Source organism: Pleurodeles waltl, chromosome 4_1, assembly GCF_031143425.1.
Source record: "Pleurodeles waltl isolate 20211129_DDA chromosome 4_1, aPleWal1.hap1.20221129, whole genome shotgun sequence".
Lineage (NCBI taxonomy): Eukaryota > Metazoa > Chordata > Amphibia > Caudata > Salamandridae > Pleurodeles > Pleurodeles waltl.
The window spans coordinates 1,004,979,061-1,004,995,206 of NC_090442.1; the positions used below are offsets into that span (position 1 = coordinate 1,004,979,061).

At 44.8% G+C, this 16,146-nt stretch overlaps 1 protein-coding gene across 1 annotated transcript in view; it reads left to right on the forward strand.

Moving 5' to 3' along the window:
* Positions 1-16,146, forward strand: part of EFCAB10 (EF-hand calcium binding domain 10) — a 75,589-nt gene that overhangs the window by 39,015 nt on the left and 20,428 nt on the right. Inside the window, exon 3 of the mRNA XM_069230107.1 lies at positions 10,401-10,488. Coding sequence (XP_069086208.1) covers positions 10,401-10,488 — 88 coding nt within the window. The remainder of the gene's footprint in view (positions 1-10,400; positions 10,489-16,146) is intronic.

Below are 16,146 nucleotides of genomic sequence, written 5' to 3' on the forward strand. Positions count from 1 at the left end.
ATGCCCCCCCACCACCTCCTGTTCTTTTTGTCTAGCCCACACTAGACTTACCTTTTCTCTTTGCTCCACGGCGGGGCCTCGGGGACGTTGTATCTGCACTCCTCGGGGCACGGGGCTCCGCGAGGTGTGCTCTGGCCGGTAGCGTCTTTTCAGAGCAGGCGGGGTGCTCGTAAGACGCGTCCTGGGAGTCGGCTGACGGGGTCAGCCGGCTCTTTGCGGCTGGGGCGTCAATTTCTGGTTTCCTCAGCTGCGGAGCCGCGTAGAGGTGCCGAGGAGCAATTTTTTCGATCCCGCACTGGTAGGACGGGCGTTCTGCCCGCTATTTTATCTGCATTCTTTGATTTTGGCTTTGTGGGGATTGGTTAATGGTTGTGTTATGGGAGGTCCTGGGCCCTGTATATTTGGGAGTGTATTCGGGAAGTTGGTAGTGTTTTTTGATTCTACCATGCCTAAGGTGCCTGCTAAGAGAAGGAGGATTGTTTCTTCTTCCTCCTCAGATGAGGATGGTGCTGCTGTCATTTCAACTCCTGGGGGTCCCCAGATTCCGGGGGGTGGTGCTACGCCACTCATGTCCAGGGAGGAGGTGCAGGAGATGATCGAGGTGGCTGTTTCCAGAGCTCTTCAGGCAGGGATGGCCAGGCCTAGTCGGTCTAAAACTGCACATACTCCTGCTACTGCGGGGAGGTCCTCCTCAGAGGATGAGGAGGGGGAGGCTCCATCTACTTCCTCTGGGGGGAAATATGTATCCAGAGAGGAGATGTGGGAGGTGATGGCACATGTATGGGACAATTTAGGATTTCCAGTGTTTTAGCCTACGAACTCTGACTCTCACTTATTCCCGCAATATCAGACGCCTTCTAAGTTTGCCATGCCTTTTCAGGGACCTGTGAAGGATATGGTGTTTCGCGAATGGAAGGATGTGGATAAGGCTCAAGTTCCACGATTCCTTCAGAAACTTTATTTACTTGAGGGTGAGGATGTATTACCTTCATCTGTCCGCATGGATTCAATTTTGGCTACCCTGATTGGCAAAACGGCAGTCAATCCGGAGGATTGTGTGCCTACTGATGCCACAGACCGTAAGGTGGATTCAGGGCTCAAGAGGGCCTTTGCGGCTGAGAATCTGGCACTGAGAGCAGGTATATATTCTGCTTATGCGGCCCAGTCGTTGGTGCAGGACTTTGATAAGCTGGCTGTGGCTGTTCAGGAAGGGGCAGAGTGTTCCGAACTCCTGGCTGGTATGGAGCAGCAGGCCAGGTTGTTGGCGGATGTATCGTCAGATGTGGTCCGTACTTCGGCTCTGGCGTCTGGAGCTTTGATTGGGGCCCGTAGATCCCTCTGGTTGCGATCCTGGAAAGCCGACCCTGGGGAAAAGTCTGCCCTCCTGAGACTGCCTTTTGAGGGTCGTAGCTTGTTTGGAGATCAATTGCCTTCCATGCTTTCCAAGGCGTTTAAGGAAAGGAAGCATGCCTTGCCTTATAAAGGGGGATCTGCTTCTGGGAAAGGGTGGAAGAAACATTCCTGTTCTTCTCCTAAGATGGATGCAAAATATTTTTTTTAGGAAACGTCGTTTTCAGCATCGTTTTTCCCCTATGAAAGCTGCTCCTTCGAACCGGGGTGGGTTCAAGAAGGGGTCCTGACAATCACTGTGGGCCTGGCATAGGGCAGGTTAGGGGAAGGCTGAGACACTTTCTTTCAACTTGGCAGGAGAGTGTCAGCGATCATTGGATGCTGGACATTGTGGCCAATGGTTACGTCATCGATTTTGTTGTGGTGCCTCCAGATTTGGGGAGCGTCCCACTCCTCTGCCTACAGTTGGGGCACGGAGAGAGGCATTGTTGGACGGGGTCCGAGACTTGCTTTTGAAAGGGGCCATTTCCCGCGTTCCCCTGGAAGAAAGGGGTCAGGGCACTTATTCTGTCTTGTTTCTGGTTCAGAAGGTTTCACGGGGGTTTCGGCCTGTGCTCAATCTGAAAGGAGTGAATGCTTGGATCAAGACAGTGCATTTCCGCATGCTGTCAATTCAGACTATTTTCCCATTGGTCGGTCAGGGGGACTTTCTGGTGTCACTGGATCTGCAGGATACTTACCTGCATGTGCCTGTGGCAAAGACTTCTCAGAGGTTCCTAAGGTTTGCTGTGGATCAGGATCATTATCAGTTTTGTGTACTGCCTTTCGGCCTCAAGTCTTCTCCTCGGATTTTTACAAAGGTGCTGGCCCTCCTGGTGGCTTTGCTGCATTCAGAAGGGGTGTTTATTCATCCGTATCTGGACGACATCCTGATACATGCGCCCTCGAAGGGACTGTTGCGGAGGCAGGTGGCCCGGGTTCTGGTGGTCCTGCAAAACCACGGGTTTTTGATCAACTGGGGGAAGTCAGATTTGGTCCCGTCCCAGGATCTGGTTTTCCTAGGGGCTCGGTTTCGGACTCTTCTAGGTTTGGTGATGGTGTCAGAAAGGAGGTTAGGTGTACTCCAGTCCATGGTGAGGGAGGTTGTGTTACAGACTGCCCCCGTGCTCTTCTGTGGTTGCGTCTGCAAGGTCATTTGGCGTCGGTGATATTTCTGGTTCCTTGGGCGCGTTTCCATCTGCTTTGCTTAATGACCTGGTTCCTGAAAAGGTGGGCACCAGGGTCTGGTTCTCTGATGGCCAGGATTCCGGGGTCAGGGTTGATTCGCAGGGAGTTGAGATGGTGGTTGGGGTCCAATCATCTTCGGGCAGGGGTGTCTTTGTCTCCTCTAAGCCCGGTGGTGGTAACAACGGATGCCAGCCCCTCTCCGGATGGGGTGCTTGGATGGGGTCGGCACAGATTCAGGGGTTCTGGTCCCTGCTGGCGGCCAATCGGTCGTCGAATTGGCGCGAGTTGAAGGCTGTTTTGTTGGCTCTGATACATTTCCAGGTGTCCCTGAAGGGAGTTGCGGTTCTTATTCGGACGGACATCTTAGTGGCCAAGGCTTATGTCAACCGACAGGGGGGGACCAGGTCAAGGGCTTTGTTCAGTCTGGCCAGGATAATTTTTTTGTGGGCTCAGGAGTGGGTTCTTTCTCTCCGAGCTACGTACATTCGGGGGGTGGTCAGTGTTCGGGCGGACCTGCTAAGCAGGGTGATTCCTTCCTCTCAACTTTTCTCCCTCCGGAAGTCCCTGTTTCTTCATCTGGTTCGTCTCTGGGGTCTTCCAGTGCTGGATGTGTTTGCGTCCCCGGAAAACGCGAAGCTCAGTCGCTTCTGCTCCTGGTTTCGGTGTCCTCAGGCTTGGGAGGTGGACGGGATGTCCTGTCCTTGGCTGAGGGGCCTTTTGTACGCTTTCCCGCCGTTTCAGCTGATCCGGTCTTTCCTGTTGAGGGTGAGGCATCTGGGGGCCAGGGTTATCTTGATTGCGCCCCATTGGCCGAGGGCGAATTGGTTTCCATTGCTGCAGCTGATGGCATCCGGCCGGATGTGGCCTCTTCCTCTTTGTCCGTCTCCCCTGGAGTTTCCTTGCCTCTCGATGGGGTCATTGAGGAGGTTACACTTGACGGCCTGGAAGTTGAATGCCGTGGTTTGACGGGTCTGGGGGTACCAGTGGCTTTGAGTTCTACTTTGCTGGCCTCCAGGCGGCGTTCCACTTTGCTTTCCTATGGTAGACAGTGGAAGGTTTTTTCTTCTTGGTGCTTCCAGCATAAATTGGATCCTACCTGCGCGTCTATATTTGATGTGATGCAGTTTTTACAGGATGGTGCACAATTGGGGTTGTCAGTTGTGTCTCTGCAGGTGCAGTGGGCGGCTATTCAGGCGTTTAGGGGTCCGTGGCGTAATCTACCGGATGAGGGTCATTTGATGCCTAGATTTTTTCAGGGGCTTCTTAATTTGTTTCCTCGCCCTGTACGCTCTTTTCCTTTGTGGGATCTTTCTTTGGTTTTAGATGCAATGACTGCTGCCCCTTTTGAACCGCTGGGGGACTGTGATTTGCGCCATCTTTCTTTGAAAACGTTCTTTTTGGTGGCCATTACGTCGGACCGCCGTTTGGGGGAATTGGGGGCCTTGGCTTGTTCTTTTCCTTTTTGTAAAGTTTTTCAGGATCGGGTGATTCTTGTTCCGGAGCCTTCCTTTATTCCAAAAGTGAATTCTTCTTTCCATGCTCGCCAGGAGGTCATCCTTCCTTCATTTTGTCCAAATACCTCCTCGGTGGAGGAGGTTCGTTTACATTCTTTAGATGTGCGCAGGGCTTTGTTGGAGTATCTGCATGTGGTGGTCCTTTTCGTAAAGGTGATTCGCTTTTTGTAAATTTCGGTCCGGCCCGTAAAGGGGAAAAGCCTTCCATGGCATCCTTGAGTCGGTGGGTGAGATTGTTGATTCTGTTGGCTTATTCCTTGAAAGGGGTGGTTCCCCCCCCAGGGGATTCAGGGTCGTTCTACCAGGGGTATGGCGGCTACCGTGGCTGAGCTTCAGGGGACTTTGGTGGTGGAAATTTGCAGGGCCGCCACTTGGGCCTCTCCGACGTTTGTTCGCCATTATAGGCTGACGGACTTGGGTGGTTTGGAGTCGGTGTTGGGTCACCATGTCTTATCCTCTATGAGGTAATAGGGGTAGGGTCTTGGTGGCCTGTGTTCATTATAATAAACTTCTGGCAACTCAGTGTCCGTCTCCTGTGTGTTTCTTGCTATGTCTCATTGGTTATAAGGAAGGCGAGGGAGGGACGGGAGGTAATGCGTCCATTTTCTTACGATAATGGCATTACTCCTAGTTCTACTCCCTCGCCTTCCTTTCCGTTCCCTCCCGCCCCCCCAGTACGGACTGTCTGAGTTGCTACTTGGGCTTGGTTTTTGTACAGGAGGTGGTGGGGGTGGGGGGGGGTTAAAAGGGGAAGGGAGGGTCTAGGGGGAGGCAGGAAGCCTCATTGGTTATAAGGAAGGCGAGGGAGTAGGACTAGGAGTAAGGCCATTATCGTAAGAAAATGGACGCAAAATCCATGCAGGCAAACTCTTACAGAACCAGACTTGCTGCACACTGAAAAGGGAACTTTATGTTTGCAGTACAGAATTTCTCATAAAAGCCTTGGCACTGTACAGACTACATCCTTCATGAGAAGAACAGGTGCAGTGGTCGCACACGACAGGAGACCACTAGTCACCTATGAATGTGATCCCTAATTAGATTGGGAGGGTGTGGCAAATAAACTCTTCAGGGGGTTATTTGGACGACTTATATCTCCCTGATAATGTGGTAATCAAGTGGACAAGATGGTCTATTTTACAACACTGTGCTGCAATTTATTGGTTAAAAATCGAAGGATATCCTTTCAGACATGAAATGAAATATTTTAATACCCCAGGCACTGACAAAGTGTCCAGCAACATGATTTCTTCACAGCAGCATATCAGGTATGTGCCAGTAACAATCACATGCTCATCCCAATAGTTACACCAGCTCGAGGCTCAGACCTTTTCATCCGTTTGAAAAGTGCTCCCAAGCTATGTCATGCATGCCTTCTGTTGTTAGCCAGGAAGTACTTCGAACTTCGTAGACATGAGCAGTTTAGAACCGGGTAAGCATTCAGTTTGTAAGTTATTAGTATACAATTATATACAGTACACCTATGCTTGTGTGTGTAAATATTCATGTACATACACACACAAAACACCTAGATTTACACGTACTTGACCTAATGTGTGCTGTCCAAATATTGAGAAAGTGATACTTGTGCATGTCTCAAATTACCTCTTGCCTGTCTTGCACGTTGGAGGGCATCTTGACTTTCCCCAAGGCACCGGGTGTAACATTGTACAACTCTGCTTTCAGTTCACATCTGGCGCCTACTCCCAGACAGGAAATAATTGACAAAATGATGAGTGAGTATGCCGAGACACTGCTCATTTCTTTCACTGACTACAGATCTCCTTTATAGAGCAAGGTGTGCCTGACATCTTAATGCCCTTCATATCAGCACAGTCTAAGACACATGAACTTGCCATTCATGTCCTGGAGGTGTGGTAAAATCGGCCCAGTGCAGAGTCTTCATGCATTTGAGGCTGGAAACCTAGTCTGTGACTTCTCTCCAGCGCACCTTTTAATGCCCGGTTAGAGTGTCTCTGCATCATCATGTGAGCTGGCTATTTTTAGGCTCATAGACCCTTCCTGCCTCAGTGTCTCTATGAGTAGGTGGCCTCCAGAAGCAACTGCCTAGGCCCCAACAATGACCCTGTCTGTCGCTCATATATCACTTTTCCATATGGTTTCAAGCTACACACAAGGAATTGCAGTCCTGCTGGAGGTTGCCTTCTTGAGTATGGAGCATGTTACTGAAGAGAAAAAATCGACTGAAGCTATCATAAAAGGCAGGTGAGGCCTGCTGTTAGAGTAAGGCAAGTAGCTGGGGTTGACCTAACAACCAGACGCGCACCCATCCAACCTGAGGAGCGGGAGCGAACCAATTGTGACATGCCAGTGTGCAATCAGGTTGTGCTGCTTGTATCCTTGGGCCGTGTTGGCGTCATACCATCATGACGTACCCTACTGAATCATTTCACCTCTGCTAATGAGCTGCACATAGTTAAGCATCTGGGTGCACAATGAGTGGAAGTGCCTGGCTGCAGATTTATTTGACTTGGATGGATAGCACGGTTCCGATAAATGATTCTAAGATTCACTCGTTGGTTGTATTTTATTTACTAGATGTTGTTAGTTATATTTAGATGTTTTTTCCTCCAGATTATACAAAAAAAGAAAATTGCTGGCGATAGTGGTGTTAAAACTGGTATCAGGCCTTTCAAACAACATTTCCAGCAACTGCTTTTGGAACCCGTCCGCCACTGCATGTAGCCTAAGGATTTTGCCGCATTCACTTTGTAATCTATTTAGCACTGATATTCGGTTTCCTCGGAGAGAGATGTAGCTCTTCTGGCATTATTATTGCACAAGACGTTCTGGTTTCAAGTCCCTTATCTCAGGGGAATGGTATAATTTATACCAATGGTCCCCAATCTTTTGACCTCTCTGGACCCTCACTTTATCATTACTGGAACCCTGGGACCACCACTGAATCATTATTAATAACCGAGGGCCCCTCCCCCCCACCCCCCCGCCCCCCCGACTGAGTCATTAATTTGCAAGCAAATAAAAATAAATAAAATAATTTCATTAGAAAGGTTGAAGCTTTTCTAAGTTCAATTGAAGCCAGACAACGTCCATACTATATTCTGTTTGACGCACCTGCACTGCTTCTACGAATCAATCTGAGGATACTAATTTAATTTTTAGCCACCAAATTCAAAATCCTTGCCACTTACAGTACGCTTAAAATTTTTCAATTGTACATTTAGCTACTTTATTTAAACACACATTATTACTCTGTTAATATTAGTTAATTTTCTAAGCAGTCGAGGAGGCTTCACGGATCACCAATAGTCCCTGGACCACAGGTTGCAAAACACTGATTTATGCCTATGAACTATTTTCTACAATTCACTTAATTAGTGATTAAGCTTGACAATGCATTTAAATAACGATGGCATAGCAATACATAGTTGAGTCTAATAATTGTTCTTTCTTCAATCTGCGTTGTCTTAATTTATGGTGAATTATACCATAACTTTCCATTTCATTAAAGCCCATTGTTGGCTGAACATTTTAAACAGCAGCTGCAAACCTTTCACTTCTCCAGACCAGTGTACTTCTTAAGGCAGCAAAAAATCTTCGCTAAACCCCAAATTAGCAGTATCATAAACAGAAGTTTTATAGTCCACTACAAACAGCTAAGAAGTACTGTAATTTACAATTTCTTTACATTTCCTTTTTTTAAAAAAAATATTGTTTTCATGCCCACTGATCTTAATATAAATATGCATTATAGAAACATACAAAACACATTATAGAATTCTGTATTAAGCTTCATTACAGGCATTTGCATCCTTGCTCAATAATAATAAGCCAAGGCCAAGATTTATAGTTGTTGGTGCAAAACTGCACTAGCACAGTTTTGCGTCAAAATCTTTACTGCCGTCTTGCGTCATTCTCAGACGCATGCCGGGCGTCATATTTATAGAGTGGTGCGAGCCAGCGGTAAGGCCTGGCTAGCGTCCCAAAAAACAACACAAGCCGGGTTGGTTGTGTAGGAAAAGAGAAAGTTGTGCCTCAATAAATGACTCTAGCCTCGTTAGAGGCAAAAGAAATGCCCCTAACCAGACTAGTGCCATTTCCACAACAACCAAAAACATGACTCCTGCCATCAGAAAGTCAGGAGTCATGACCACCACTCCAATGACCAGCACACTAGGCATAACCACTGCACCCTGTGCCATGCAGGGGGCCCCAAGTTAGGGCCCCCAATGGCACTTTAAAAAATAATGACAGCATACTTACTTATACTTACCCCGGACGGGGTCCCTCATCCTGTGGTGTCCCTCTGGTGTGGCTGGCGGTGTTTTGGGGCACCTGTGGACCAATTACATGGTGTCTGACCATGGAAATGGCTCCACAGGTCCCCTAATGCCTTGTCTGACCCAGGCGTTAAATAATGGTGCTAAGCAAGCTCAGCATCATTATTTAACCCTGCTTCCCCCGTGCATCATTTTAGCACGGGGAATAAATATGGAGCTATGGGGATAGCACCATTTTTTGGATGGGAACGCCTACCTTGCATCTCATTGATGCAAGGTAGGTTCATGCATCCAAAAAATGGTGCAAACTCCTATATTTTGACATTAGACGTGTCTAATGTCAAAATACAAATGTGGAGTTAAGTTTGCGCCAGATTTGCGTAAAAAAAAATGACGCAAATTCGGCACAGAGTAGAAATATGCCCCCATGTTGCCAAAGACTGAGTGATTTGTAAATTGCACCAAACCTTTCCATTAGCATTCTTAGACCAAAATATATAGTTAACAATATATGGACTTTTTTCTCTGAATGGCACCTAGAAAATGTTTAGCGAGTTAAACGCGATCACATCGCAGTCACCAATACGGAGTGAAATACTCATTGAGGCTTTCAAGACGACTTCATTTAAATGTTTTGCATGACATTTGGACCATCATTCGTTACACTGAGACTATTAAAATGTAGTGCAGACACATGGCTCAAATGTCAAACATATTACTTGTGTACACTGCACATACGTCATATGATCAGACATATGTTTAATGGGAGGATTTTATTGAATCTTGCACATTAACTGCTGATGTCATCCTTACGGTCATGGATCTATACTCCAAAGATCTCAAATCTATACATTTTTTTTTAGAAAACCATAGTGCTAGCCATGTTCCATTCTGATATGATGGTGGCGAAATAAGACCTGAGGTCATATGTCATTCTGAGCTCCTCTTTTCAGGTTTGCATTTGCTCCCTGGCAAACCCACAGCTGCCAGTGTGCAAACATTTTTTTCTGAGAGTGAGTAAATGATTTGTAAGGCTGCCTTCAATCCTCCCGATCACCGTGTCTCGCATACCCAGTGATGGAGTTTGTGTGATTTCTTGCATTGACCCGTCTTGGTATAATACTTTTTTGTTTGTTCATTAACATACCGAAGTCTGGACTGTTTGGCTTTCTTGGTTATGGCAGAGAACAGTACATCTAGTGTTGTGCTAGGTTTGTGGATCATGATATCAATGGGAAACTGTTTTCTCAAACGCACATTTATTCAGCACATAGTTAGGTAATAAAACTGCACTCTGATGCATTATATAATATAAAAGCAACTGGAACCCGTGTCTGCCTTGTTGCAAGAAATTATAAAAATAGAATGGGATATGGTATTCGAATCTGTGCCTTAAACCAAAGTTCGCCTGAAGAATGGCAACTCAGCAACGACCAGGCTACCTGTGCCTGAGTTAATGCCTGAAATGCTGAGAGTGAATGATGCAGTAATATTTTGGTGCATGGTCTGGAGTGGAAGCAAGGTGAGGGACAGTTGGAGAGAGGATGCAGCCCTCACATGACCTACCTCTTGTTTTAAGATATGAGCCTAGCATGAAATGAAGAATTTAGCTCCTATTCGAGTGGCTCCAGGCTCTTGTAGGACGACCTTGCCCTTCGACTTCAATACTGGAATATTTAATTACTTACTGGAATCAGTTAGAAATGCCGGTGTGCTTTTAGGTTTCAACATTGCGAATCAGCACCAGCATAATCCTAGTGTGACGCAGTAAACGTGGAAACCTAAACTGGGATTGAAAACCCTTTCTCTCGCTCTGTAGTTGACCAAGAAAGCGCGAGGCCGTTAACTTTTTTAGGACCATCACTTTTAAATGAAATCATACCTCATGATTTTAAAGTTGTTGTGCAGTTCACCTCTGAGCGAGTGGTCGTAAATGCCAGGATTTTACTGTGATGTCAATAGTAATGTAATCTTCGTTCTAAGGCTTCTCAAATATTCGGATGTGGCATACACTTAAAGTTATTATTTTCTTATTTGCATTCTGCAGCTCTTAAAACTATGGGAGTCGACACTACTGGGTTGTCGTTTGAAGATACTGCGGAAACTATCAACCGGGAAACATTTAAGCAAGATCTGTAAGTTAACTTGGATTAATAAACCTCTAGCGTAAAGCGGGGGTTATAGCATTAGTAAAATTCCAAAACTGGTATTATAAGTGGTTTGATATGTCTTCATTTTAATACTTTCATAGCTTGAATATGACAAACGAGAAATACAAATTGGGTCTTAGGGGTGTATTTAAATTCACTTTAAGTACATCAACTCATGACATGGAAATCACATGCTTTCGCACTGGAACAGATTATTTTTACAATGGTATTGGCCTAATGATAAAAAGAAAAAAAGATGGGTAATGGTATTGTGAGACTTCTCTGAAATTGACAGAAATGTTTCGAAGATCCTCGCTCAAAAACTGATTTGTTGATGTTTTTTTCTTCCTGCAAAATTAATACAAATATTTAAAAAAATGGATTAGTTCAATTTGAACAGAATTCTTCTGTATTGGCCTACCAGGTATTTGAAGACTATGGGACATATTTATGAGCAGGTTTGTACCACACATCGTGGTACATGCACTGCACAAACTTTAACTGCGATTTATGACACCATGCAAGGCCACTTTGCATGGCCCTAAGTAACTCCATAAATCTGGAGTAAGGCAACACAGCTTAAGATGCTGGGTTGCCTTTATCTGCCTTGGGAAGGTATTCCATAGGGGTTCACACACAACTCCCATGGATTTTTAAACATTCCCAGATTGAATAGAACTGGTAAACCTGGGAATGTTCCAAAATACTACACATTCTGAGAGATATCTTTATTTTTTCTTTATACTTCATCTTCCTAAGTGAGCTGCATTCTGCAGAACACATAGGTAGAGGAATATGCCTCAGGGGATTGTGTTCATGCAGGAAGGTGCACTTTCAAGGGCGCCTTCTTTGGCACTAGGCTGCCAAAAGGGTGCCAGCACAGGGGAAAAGACAGGAATGCGCCATATTGACTTAAATACAGCACATTCCTGCCCTTTCACACAGTGCAGCGCAGCAAGGCCACTTGCTGTGCTGCGTGACAAACTCGTAAATATGCCCCTGTGTGCATATAACATGTTCTTATGTGATAGAAGAAAGACGTACATGTGCACCATTTGTATGGGTCTTCTCAATGGACATCATTATTACAAGCCTGGGTCCTGGATCCAATGTGCATATCACTCATTAAGAGTGGTACATGGGTAGCAGAAAAGGTGTGTGCCCCTAACAGTTTTTTACTGGGTCAAAAGATGAGTTTAACAACTTTGTATGTACTGCATACATACATGGAACAAAAAGACTTCCACTGTGTCTGAATCAGGGAAACACAAATTAAAGTCACATAGCTCTAACCTTGTCAGTGTTTTTCTCCCATCCAGGCACAATGCTCAGTTTCACAAACTTTGGAAAGCTCTTCCACACTGTTGGGTAGATCCCTATAAAATTGGAAAACATTCAAAACAAGGTGTCCAGCAGCCTAAAAAGAGCTGGTGTATTCTTTTTCGCACAGCGTGTGGAGATGTCCTAGTAGAGCTTCCGGTTCATTTAGGGTTCTTTTAAAAAAATATTTATAATATTTTAGCTCTTGTTGATTTCTAACGGTTTTCCTCCCTGTTGTGGAGTGTTTGTTTTTACAGTGGAAGATTTCTATTTAATTCTCTCTTGTGCTACTAGTTTTCTCATTATCACTTTATTTTTCCAGAAAACATGTTTGCTTGATACTAAATCTACACCTTCCATTAAATGGGAATGGATTTTGGGAGAGAACGGCAGAAGGGATGCTGGGAAAGAGCAAGGGACTAGAGATTTTGAAGTGGCGTTCTCCGTGACTGTAAACAATGACTGTCCCAGCTCACTAAGGAGTGTAGCCCTTTCAGGGTGGTGAAAGTGCCTCTTTGGCAGAGTAAGATCAATGTCTTACAACCTATGCGTGCGTGCATTGCGACTTGTAAGGATGCCATAAATAATCTGTCACAAGCTTTTCTAGGCCCCTCTGTTGAGAAGATAATAGGAAATGGAGGTGAATGTGCACTCCCTGAGAAAGTAATATTATCAAAGTAACTGAATTGAGACCAAAAGGAGAAAGTGAGGATATTCAGGAGCTTAATCCCAGTACCCCCTCCCTACACTACATAAAGTTGACATCCAGGGACTGATGGGGTCTACAGGGAGTGCAGAATTATTAGGCAAGTTGTATTTTTGAGGATTAATTTTATTATTGAACAACAACCATGTTCTCAATGAACCCAAAAAACTCATAAATATCAAAGCTGAATATTTTTGGAAGTAGTTTTTAGTTTGTTTTTAGTTTTAGCTATGTTAGGGGGATATCTGTGTGTGCAGGTGACTATTACTGTGCATAATTATTAGGCAACTTAACAAAAAACAAATATATACCCATTTCAATTATTTATTATTACCAGTGAAACCAATATAACATCTCAACATTCACTAATATACATTTCTGACATTCAAAAACAAAACAAAAACAAATCAGTGACCAATATAGCCACCTTTCTTTGCAAGGACACTCAAAAGCCTGCCATCCATGGATTCTGTCAGTGTTTTGATCTGTTCACCATCAACATTGCGTGCAGCAGCAACCACAGCCTCCCAGACACTGTTCAGAGAGGTGTACTGTTTTCCCTCCTTGTAAATCTCACATTTGATGATGGACCACAGGTTCTCAATGGGGTTCAGATCAGGTGAACAAGGAGGCCATGTCATTAGATTTCCTTCTTTTATACCCTTTCTTGCCAGCCACGCTGTGGAGTACTTGGACGCGTGTGATGGAGCATTGTCCTGCATGAAAATCATGTTTTTCTTGAAGGATGCAGACTTCTTCCTGTACCACTGCTTGAAGAAGGTGTCTTCCAGGAACTGGCAGTAGGACTGGGAGTTGAGCTTGACTCCATCCTCAACCCGAAAAGGCCCCACAAGCTCATCTTTGATGATACCAGCCCAAACCAGTACTCCACCTCCACCTTGCTGGCGTCTGAGTCGGACTGGAGCTCTCTGCCCTTTACCAATCCAGCCACGGGCCCATCCATCTGGCCCATCAAGACTCACTCTCATTTCATCAGTCCATAAAACCTTAGAAAAATCAGTCTTGAGATATTTCTTGGCCCAGTCTTGACGTTTCAGCTTGTGTGTCTTGTTCAGTGGTGGTCGTCTTTCAGCCTTTCTTACCTTGGCCATGTCTCTGAGTATTGCACACCTTGTGCTTTTGGGCACTCCAGTGATGTTGCAGCTCTGAAATACAGGGAGTGCAGAATTATTAGGCAAATGAGTATTTTGACCACATCATCCTCTTTATGCATGTTGTCTTACTCCAAGCTGTATAGGCTCGAAAGCCTACTACCAATTAAGCATATTAGGTGATGTGCATCTCTGTAATGAGAAGGGGTGTGGTCTAATGACATCAACACCCTATATCAGGTGTGCATAATTATTAGGCAACTTCCTTTCCTTTGGCAAAATGGGTCAAAAGAAGGACTTGACAGGCTCAGAAAAGTCAAAAATAGTGAGATATCTTGCAGAGGGATGCAGCACTCTTAAAATTGCAAAGCTTCTGAAGCGTGATCATCGAACAATCAAGCGTTTCATTCAAAATAGTCAACAGGGTCGCAAGAAGCGTGTGGAAAAACCAAGGCGCAAAATAACTGCCCCTGAACTGAGAAAAGTCAAGCGTGCAGCTGCCACGATGCCACTTGCCACCAGTTTGGCCATATTTCAGAGCTGCAACATCACTGGAGTGCCCAAAAGCACAAGGTGTGCAATACTCAGAGACATGGCCAAGGTAAGAAAGGCTGAAAGACGACCACCACTGAACAAGACACACAAGCTGAAACGTCAAGACTGGGCCAATAAATATCTCAAGACTGATTTTTCTAAGGTTTTATGGACTGATGAAATGAGAGTGAGTCTTGATGGGCCAGATGGATGGGCCCGTGGCTGGATTGGTAAAGGGCAGAGAGCTCCAGTCCGACTCAGACGCCAGCAAGGTGGAGGTGGAGTACTGGTTTGGGCTGGTATCATCAAAGATGAGCTTGTGGGGCCTTTTCGGGTTGAGGATGGAGTCAAGCTCAACTCCCAGTCCTACTGCCAGTTCCTGGAAGACACCTTCTTCAAGCAGTGGTACAGGAAGAAGTCTTCATCCTTCAAGAAAAACATGATTTTCATGCAGGACAATGCTCCATCACACGCGTCCAAGTACTCCACAGCGTGGCTGGCAAGAAAGGGTATAAAAGAAGGAAATCTAATGACATGGCCTCCTTGTTCACCTGATCTGAACCCCATTGAGAACCTGTGGTCCATCATCAAATGTGAGATTTACAAGGAGGGAAAACAGTACACCTCTCTGAACAGTGTCTGGGAGGCTGTGGTTGCTGCTGCACGCAATGTTGATGGTGAACAGATCAAAACACTGACAGAATCCATGGATGGCAGGCTTTTGAGTGTCCTTGCAAAGAAAGGTGGCTATATTGGTCACTGATTTGTTTTTGTTTTGTTTTTGAATGTCAGAAATGTATATTTGTGAATGTTGAGATGTTATATTGGTTTCACTGGTAATAATAAATAATTGAAATGGGTATATATTTGTTTTTTGTTAAGTTGCCTAATAATTATGCACAGTAATAGTCACCTGCACACACAGATATCCCCCTAACATAGCTAAAACTAAAAACAAATTAAAAACTACTTCCAAAAATATTCAGCTTTGATATTAATGAGTTTTTTGGGTTCATTGAGAACATGGTTGTTGTTCAATAATAAAATTAATCCTCAAAAATACAACTTGCCTAATAATTCTGCACTCCCTGTATGGCCAAACTGGTGGCAAGTGGCATCGTGGCAGCTGCACGCTTGACTTTTCTCAGTTCATGGGCAGTTATTTTGCGCCTTGGTTTTTCCACACGCTTCTTGCGACCCTGTTGACTATTTTGAATGAAACACTTGATTGTTCGATGATCACGCTTCAGAAGCTTTGCCATTTTGAGAGTGCTGCATCCCTCTGCAAGATATCTCACTATTTTTGACTTTTCTGAGCCTGTCAAGTCCTTCTTTTGACCCATTTTGCCAAAGGAAAGGAAGTTGCCTAATAATTATGCACACCTGATATAGGGTGTTGATGTCATTAGACCACACCCCTTCTCATTACAGAGATGCACATCACCTAATATGCTTAATTGGTAGTAGGCTTTCGAGCCTATACAGCTTGGAGTAAGACAACATGCATAAAGAGGATGATGTGGTCAAAATACTAATTTGCCTAATAATTCTGCACTCCCTGTATGTCTACGTTCATAAGGAGAAGAATACTATATCCTTGTGTTCCTGAGCATGTGAATATATTACTAGGGGGTTGACACTGTGGCTAGTATTCCCAGTCAACTGTACTGTACGTATACTGAGAGAAAATATTCTTTAAAAAAAGGATGTGACCCTTCACAAGCAGTAGAGGACATGCTTCATCACAGGGGCGCTCCATTGCTTGCGACTTTGAGTATTTTCTTGTGTATCTCAGCACATTAACTTTAAGAGTATCATTTTGATACAAAGTTGGTAGTTTATTATGATTAGATTTTTCACAGCTTTGTCAAATAAATGTGGTTATATCCTCCTCCTTCCATCAACTGTGGCTTTCTCCATGAGGTTTCATCAACATTTAAAAAGAAAACCATGCTCTTAGTTGTTGCTGTT